At 39.2% G+C, this 9,193-nt stretch overlaps 1 protein-coding gene across 1 annotated transcript; it reads right to left on the bottom strand.

Annotated features, from left to right (window-relative positions):
- Positions 1–900: 900 nt before the first annotated feature.
- LOC120537027 lies at positions 901–8,973 on the bottom strand. The gene is made up of 3 exons (XM_039765625.1): positions 8,253–8,973; positions 4,887–5,387; positions 901–1,288 (listed from the first exon to the last, which is right to left on the bottom strand). The coding sequence occupies exons 1-3, from the start codon at positions 8,755–8,757 to the stop codon at positions 1,101–1,103; spliced, it is 1,194 nt and encodes a 397-aa protein (XP_039621559.1). The 5' UTR covers positions 8,758–8,973; the 3' UTR covers positions 901–1,100.
- Between the last annotated feature and the right edge of the window lie 220 nt (positions 8,974–9,193).

Raw genomic sequence — 9,193 nt, forward strand, 5'->3', positions numbered from 1 at the left:
TATATAGTTAATAAAAAGTGAAATACTCTGTCTGTGAACATTGTTGGAAAAAATGACTTTTGCCCTGCGCAAAGTAGATGTTTTAAATGAGGTACCAAATTTATAGTTTGTTAGCATAAAATCTGTGGACGGCTTTGTAATAAGTGTATATGTTTAATATGTCACTGTGCTCTGTGCAAATATAATTTTATAAATCTAGTGGACACAGATTTAGCACAGGGGCTCATCATTTAGAACTGCTAGGCAAGCGTTAGAAGACAAGACAGGGACAACTGCGAAATGAGCATTGTATACTATTTTTGTTTGTCAAATTAAGCACGAAACTGTATCCTCATTGCCTTGTTTGGAATGGCATGATTCACCAAAGTGGGGGCCTCCACATGTAGAAAGAGTATACATGGCCCGGCACACCTTTGAAGTCGACGGACGGATGGGAGATAACGTCATCCGATTTGGAAAATCCTTTCAACGCAGCGACGAAAATGGCAGACACTATACATTGTGCCCCCACTCCCAAACTGGGTTCTGGTCATGGCTTCCTTCGTCTGTTATGCAGTGTAAACTGTCATTGAAGAAAGCAAAGTTATTTCTCCTATGTGATTTCTTACCGCTGTATGACTCAGGCAGGGGTGTCGCCTTTTAATATCATTTCTATATAGATTTGGGTTATGTAACATGCCATAATTAAACAAGAACTCATTCCAACAAGGGAGCTAGCGCCCCCTGCTGGATACAGGCTTATAAAGGGTTTTAAAGAATTCTCTCTAAGTGTATCATGGGAAATGTGACAACTTCTGATCATCAAAATGTTTAGTTAGGATAAACAAGTTTGGATAACAAAGAAGATGTCTGTTCAACTTGCATGTATTTTTTTTTTTTTCACTGACCTCGAAGGCCCCCTTCCTTAATCCTTGGTTGCACAATGCTCAGCAATTATGACAGTCTACAAGCATTTCCTACTGCCATCTAGAAGTGATTTGAACCTTCCTGGTGGTCCTCTCTCCATCTGTTGTCACTCTTGAATGTTTGCCTGATTCTCTTTTTCAACAGCAGATTTCTGCGCTTTTCCAAAGATCAGTTCTTATCACAAGTCTGTATAGTTAATTTAATTTTTGTGTCACTGTCCTGTTGCAGGGCTCCTGAGTTTTAACCCATACCATGTTCTCTGACCCTGGAATAGCATGATCTGTGTCTGTATTTGTCAACCATTTCAAAGTAAGAAAATGGTCCAGACTGAGAGGTTCAAGAATGCAGGTAGAGATTCCCAGGGCACTGGATAAATAAAGCCCTGCAGAAGGAGAGAGAGAATCACGAGAAGTTGCTTCCGATGACAATACATGAATCAATAATCAGTTTTATTAATTGATCAATTAATCCATGTTAATTAAGAAATGAAATTTTCATATGAAGAATAGTTCAAGTTTTCACCGAAAGATGGCGCTATTAACGGATAGAAATATTAAAGGAAGTGTTAAAATATTGATTACAAAATTATACCAAAACAAACCCAAGGCTAAAACGTTGAAAATAATATATATAAAAAAAAATACTTTTTTAAAAAAACACCCTTATATTAAGTTAAAAAGTGTACCAAAAGGTAAAAAACAAGTCTTTCATACATCACTCCTAAAATAAAAGGTGGCGCTTTTCATCAATCAATTCAAAAAACACTTCTTAAAATCTTAGCAAAAGCGCCCACATTTTATTTGGAGAGCGATGTATGAGAGACTTGTTTTTTACTTTTAAGTACACTTTTTAATTTAATATAAGCGTGGTTTTAATTTTTTTTTACATACAGTATATATTATTATGTTTGTCTTTTAACAGAGGGGTCATATTTGACCTTCATTCATAAAGCCCTTCTCAGCTTTGTGTGAGGCCATCTATTTGGCACAGGTTAACTGCACATTGCTCAGGGCCAGTGTTAAAGCTCTTTAGATGTTTTACATGGGGTTTTGTTATCAGCTTGCGTCAAATTTCTAAGACTCCTCTAATCAGTTCTCCAGCTCCCACAAAGTCCTAGGAGGTTTTCAATTATTTATGAGCTGAAGACTTCCTGATAACATGGAGAAGTATGGTAGTAGGGAGGCTGAGGTGTCTAAACATGGCCCTATACCCTTTGAACTTTCTATGTTTGGCCATAACAGCTATTTTGATAGTCTCAAACAGTTCTCTTGATGTCCTCATTGTCAATAAGGAGAAAGAATGAAAAGGACCTTTTTAAGCTTTAAAGCCTTGTTTAATTCATGTCATGTGTACAGCAGTAATCAGTTTCAGGTGAGTCTAAATTCACTGCAATGAGAATCAAGTTCTGATTTAACTTTCAAAAGGATGTCAATAATCGAGTCACAAAAACTGTTGAGTTTTTATGCCATTTTCACAATTTTTGATTTTTAATTGTTATTGTGTGATCCTGTGCTAATATGTAGCAAACAAGAGTGTATAGAGACCAAACCTGTTTTATTGTATACTTTTTGAGAAGTAGTTGGACATGATAGATCTAAGATGCAAGGGTTCCAATAATACTGGCCACAACTGTAGCACATTTGTAATATGTTCAAGACTTTACTCTTAAGTACATTAACATGGGGAAATGTGCAGTTCTAATAATAACTGCTCTGTTCAATTTTCTGCACAAATATAAATAAATGAATAATATAATGACAGGACAATCTATTGATTTGTATCAAAGTTGAATTCTTTTCCAGGTGCTAACAAGCAGTGGTCACTCCTTATGTAGCAGCTGATCATTGTTTGCGCTAATACGATCTTTACTGTCATTTTTTTGAGACTTTCGAATTTTTAGTACTTTCATTAACTCTAGCCTGCTCTGCATTTGTATTGCACTCAACATTTTTGAATTCTTTACGGCATTCTACTTTGCCATCTACACTTTGACTCTTATTATCGGCCCCAGGTGTGGTTAAATCTCTTGGCGCAAAGTCTGGTCTGGCAGGACATAAAAGTATCTCTCTGAACCCTGAATACAATGAGGACTGATCATTTATGTTAGATAGAATGCCTAGAGGGGGCTGAGCGGTCTCATGGCCTGGAACCCCTGCAGATTTTATTTTTTCTCCAGCTGTCTGGAGTCTGGATTCTGTGTAGCTTTGGCTTAATGCTGAGGGCTGTTGTCTTGCTGGGAAACAAATCTGCTCCCAGGCTGCAGGTTCTTTTTACACACCGCATTAGATTTCCGTCAGCATCCATTTTACTTTCTACCTTCACAAGCTGTGTCCCCTCACCATGATGCTGCCACCGCAATGCTTCATGGTCAGTACTGTGTGGTTTTGATCATGTGTAGTGTAATGTACAGTGGTTCAAATATGCCACTTAGTCTGATCACCAATCAGGTCTGATCCTAGTAGCCCCCCCAAAAGGAACTTCTTTTAGGTGACTTCAGAGTGTCCCATTTGCATTATTTCTCTTTGCCATTCTCCCATAAAGCTGTGATTGGTGAAGCTGCTGCGCATCAGCTGAATGCACAGCCTTTCCAATCTGAGCCTCTGCAGCTTGTTACTTCTTCAGATTTTTAGCAGATTTCCTGATTGCCACTCACACTATTGTTTTTTGCATGATCACTTAGTTTTCCTGGATGGCTTGCTCTAAGCAGATTTAACGCTTTTTCATACCCTGTCCATTTCTTATTGATTAATTAACTGAATTCCGAACGACATTCAGTGACTTAGAAATTTTCTTGTCTCTGTCCCGACTTGTCCTTCTGTCTTTATTGTGTAGGTTTTTGCCATCATTCAGACTCACTACAAGTTGGTCCTTCCAGATAAGATGGCATTATACTGAAATCAATCGAAACCCCTTGATTACAGAAAGGTTATGTTTATTTAACTAATTATGTGATTTCATGACTGATAATTTAATTGCATCATAATAATGTGGAAGAATACATATTTGATAAATTGTTCTTTATTTAGGGGTGGCACGGTGGCGCAGTTGTAGCGCTGCTGCCTCTCAGTTAGGAGGCCTGGGTTCACTTCCCGGCTCCTCCCTGTATGGAGTCTGCATGTTCTCCCCATGTCTGCGTGGGTTTCCTCCCACAGTCCAAACACATGCAGGTTAGGTGGATTGGTGATCCTAAATTGTCCTTAGTGTGTGCTTGCTGTGTGTGCTTGCCCTGTGGTGGGCTGGCGCCCTGCCCGGGGTTTGTTTCCTGCCTTGCGCCCTGTGTTAGCTGGGATTGGCTCCAGCAGACCCCTGTAGTTAGGATATAGCGGGCTGGATAATGGATGTTCTGTATTTATATATGTTATTAATTTTGAACACTTTGCAAAGATTGGTTTTCACTTTGACATAAAAGAGCACTTTTCTGTTGGTCGTTTAAAAAAAAAAAAGAGCCAAGTTAAATCCACTGTGATTCAATGCTGCATAAAAGTAAAATACAAAAACTCCCAAGGGTATGAATACTTTTTACGGCCCTGTATGACTATGAACAGCAGGCAGCTGGGTGCCGGTAATACTCTATGCCACCTTTCTCTCCATGTGTAGTGCCCTGTGGTGCAAACCTGAGAAGGTGACCTAGCAGAATGTCATACAGCAAGTATGGCCTCCACTTATATATACCACGTTCCTAATTATTATGTAAATTGTATTTAAGTGTCATAAAGATTAAATATTTTGCTTCACAATTAAAGTCATGGATGGTATTGTGTCTCAGCTCTTTTGATCACTGAAATCAATCACCTGTGATAATTAGTTTGCCAGGTGAGCCCAATTAAAGGAAAAACTACTAAAGAAGGATGTTCCACATTATTAAGCAGACCATCATTTTTAAGAAATATGGGAAAGAAATGGTGAGCACAGTGGGATATCATGTTTTACATTCTATCTCCTCACTTCATGGCTCAGCTCACATTTGCAATCCTACTTACTATTGTGGGACTGCTGGGCAGCTGATAATTGAGCTTTCCTGTTAGAATCTCTCGCGGGTGTCTTAATCTCTTGCTGCTCTCTGTCATTTGGCAGCTGAGGGGAGCAGCATCTTCTGTGAATCGACATCTGCCTGACTGGCACATCTGCTTCAGGACTTCCATAAGCCGATGCAGGCTGCAGACTAGGAGACTCATTGTCTGACATGCAGCAAGACTCAAGTTCACTGCCTTGGATTTTAGGATTGAGAGCACCTTCTTCACAAATTTCCTCTTTAATCAGGGCTGTGTCCGGGGTACTCGTCTCTTCCTTAATTTGAACAAATTGGTGCCATAACCCACCATCTCCATGGACTGGGAGGTTTATTACAGAATGTTCATCTTCTGCATATCTGCAGCTTTGTTCAGTCACTCTTCCTTTGTCTTCTTGGAGAGAAGCAACAGATTCCTTTTCCAAATCACCACCATTCTGTACTTCCTCCTTCATAGAAAATAATTCATTTTCTGGATAAAAAAAAGTTACAAAAAGAATTCATCAGTGAAATAATTAGAAAATCTTATAATCTCTGTACTCAGCTTATGACATTGTACAAACAATATTTTTTATATTACAAGAGCTAAGTAACTAATGAAAAAAAATATTTAAAAAGAAATTAACAAGTTAACACAGAGTTTGGATCTTATAGACTGTGGGTGACAAATGTCTGAGTGAGTCAGTCATCAGCACATTGAGTGATATTGTTTCTTTGTCTTAATTAAAGCTTCATGTTAGACTGAAACAGTGCACGTCCATTCTCCATTTCTACAAAGGCGGCCCAATTTGAGGGCACAATTTTTGAACTTGTGAGGCTGTTAGGGGTTGGGGTAAATCCAGCCAAGTCCATCAGAGAAAATGTATTCCAGATGACAATGGCAGGACCTCTAACAGGAAATGCTGGAATCTGACAAAGAGGTGTCCCAGTTTACAGCATTTCCAGGGTAGAATGGTCCCTGTCTACAAATTTTAGATAAATCAATAAACAGACAGATATCACAAAAGAGAAGACCACAACAGTATCAATGGAACACCTTTAACAACACCATAGTAGCATCACTAGTACCAATAGCTTTACATCTGTGTCAGCACGTCAACAAACAACACTGAAGCCAAAACGCTGTTATACTGAGCGCATTTTTTATACACTATATATATATGTATATATTTATGTATATATTTATATATATATGTATATACATATATATATATATACACATATATACATATATATATAAATATATACATATATACATATATATATATACATATATATAAATATATACATATATATATAAATATATACACATACATATATACACTCACCTAAAGGATTATTAGGAACACCTGTTCAATTTCTCATTAATGCAATTATCTAATCAACCAATCACATGGCAGTTGCTTCAATGCATTTAGGGGTGTGGTCCTGGTCAAGACAATCTCCTGAACTCCAAATTGAATGTCAGAATGGGACAGAAAGGTGATTTAAGCAATTTTGAGCGTGGCATGGTTGTTGGTGCCAGACGGGCCGGTCTGAGTATTTCACAATCTGCTCAGTTACTGGGATTTTCACGCACAACCATTTCTAGGGTTTACAAAGAATGGTGTGAAAAGGGAAAAACATCCAGTATCGGCAGTCCTGTGGGAAAATGCCTTGTTGATGCTAGAGGTCAGAGGAGAATGGGCTGACTGATTCAAGCTGATAGAAGAGCAACTTTGACTGAAATAACCACTCGTTACAACCGAGGTATGCAGCAAAGCATTTGTGAAGCCACAACACGCACAACCTTGAGGCGGATGGGCTACAACAGCAGAAGACCCACCGGGTACCACTCATCTCCACTACAAATAGGAAAAAGAGGCTACAATTTGCACAAGCTCACCAAAATTGGACAGTTGAAGACTGGAAAAATGTTGCCTGGTCTGATGAGTCTCGATTTCTGTTGAGACATTCAAATGGTAGAGTCAGAATTTGGCGTAAAAAAAATGAGAACATGGATCCATCATGCCTTGTTACCACTGTGCAGGCTGATGGTGGTGGTGTAATGGTGTGGGGGATGTTTTCTTGGCACACTTTAGGCCCCTTAGTGCCAATTGGGCATCGTTTAAATGCCACGGGCTACCTGAGCATTGTTTCTGACCATGTCCATCCATTCATGACCACCATGTACCCATCCTCTGATGGCTACTTCCTGCAGGATAATGCACCATGTCACAAAGCTCGAATCATTTCAAATTGGTTTCTTGAACATGACAATGAGTTCACTGTACTAAAATGGCCCCCACAGTCACCAGATCTCAACCCAATAGAGCATCTTTGGGATGTGGTGGAACTGCAAGATGCTATCCTATCAATATGGGCCAACATTTCTAAAGAATGCTTTCAGCACCTTGTTGAATCAATGCCACGTAGAATTAAGGCAGTTCTGAAGGCTTAAAGGGGTCAAACACGTATTAGTATGGTGTTCCTAATAATCCTTTAGGTGAGTGTATATATATATAAATATATATATACATATATATATATATATATATATATATATATATATATATATATATATATATATATATATATATATATATATACATAAAATTTATGTTGTCGTACCTTGCATAACTGAATAACCTTTATGGCACAATAACAATTCAATACATTTATGGTCACTACAGTATTTGGATTTAGGCTAACTCGCATAAATAAGTTGAGCCCAATAATGCAGTCAAGGAGCTTTTGAATTCAGCCAAGTGAAAAAATAACAAAAAATTAATGAAAAATCCGATTAACTGCAATTTTAGTTCCCTCTCCTTTGTCTTTCTCTGATCACTTTTTGGAAGGACGTCAGTTTCGTAGTTTTTATGAACAGTTCGAAAGTGCCTTTCCTCATTTTCCTTCTTTGGAATAGCAAAGATAGATTGACAGATCAGACAAACGCACTTCGATTGTGACATTGTGTGGAAAAAAAAATTCTCATCCAATTCCACATCCAGCCCATACCGTCCCCAAACATTTTTTTTAAATCCCTTCTTCTTCTAGTCGATATAAATTGGCAGGCTAACTTGATCACAGCCGGTGTTTTGCAGTAGCTCGCGCGTTTGATGGTGCGTGCGGGATGACCAATGTGTTACAAGAAAAGAGATCTCAGACTGGCCGCCCTGTATGTCAATCAAGTGGCAAATGCCATAGGGAGGATACATGATAGACTAAGGTTTAAAAAAAATTTTTTTGAATGCAACGCGATCTACCTGCACTACCATCGCGATCGACGCACTGGGCACCCCTGGATTAGATAATACCTTGAAGGCATGTTAACTATCTTAACATGTAATGAACGCACCGTTCTCTGCGGCTTGAGCAGTTGCCGCCTCCTCCATCGACTTGCCTTCAGGTTCATGATGCCTCTGGAGTGCACTCAGTTCACTCTTGAAGACTTCCAGTTGTAGCTTCAGAATATCAATTTCTTTGTCCTTCACTGACAATTCGAGCTGAAAATCAGCGAATTTTCGATCAAAGCATCCTCTAAATCTTGCTGTTAGGATTTCCACTGCTGCCTTCACTGCTTCCTCAATTATGATAGCAATGCCTGTAAATCTTGTCATAATAATCTCCACCGCCGCCTGAACCGCCTCCTGGTTAATAGCAGTCGGTGCTCCCATTTCAGAAACAACACTGGCATATTTGTCTGCATTGGACGTGCCAGAGTCGGTGAAGTCGGAAAACGTCCCTTGCAGCAGTCTCGAACTTGCCCTAACGTCTCGTTCAAAGGAAGAAAATAGTCCACAAGCCATCTTCTCTCTTCTTTTTCCACCACGACCAATACAGTAGGGTTCGTTTGGTTTCATGAATTCATAGCGAAGCACTCTTTTCTTATTTAAAATGTTTTAACACTACATATTCTTACAGACATTTATTTCGTTCACTTTATTTGCGACTTGTAGATATTTGCAGTGTTTATGAAGAAGAAAAAGAAAAAACAGTGCTGTACTTTTAAAGAAAGAGGGATATGCCACTACCAGGTCTGCGTGCCTGCCCAATTCGCACGCGTATTGCAAGCCTAACGTGCCGTTAAGTGTACACGCATGCGTTAAACAGATAGGGCAGCACCGTAAAGTGTGCGATGACGTAGCCTTTCAATACGCACGCACGCGCGCGCGTTTCGGGCTGGCAACAGGAGCCAAGTAGTGACGTGACACACACCGCATGCGCTTAATGAAAAAAACAAAAAATAATCCACTTTACGGCACGGCTCGACCTGAACTGTGTATGCTCATTCACAAC

The sequence above is a fragment of the Polypterus senegalus genome, chromosome 10 (genome assembly GCF_016835505.1).
Source record: "Polypterus senegalus isolate Bchr_013 chromosome 10, ASM1683550v1, whole genome shotgun sequence".
NCBI lineage: Eukaryota > Metazoa > Chordata > Cladistia > Polypteriformes > Polypteridae > Polypterus > Polypterus senegalus.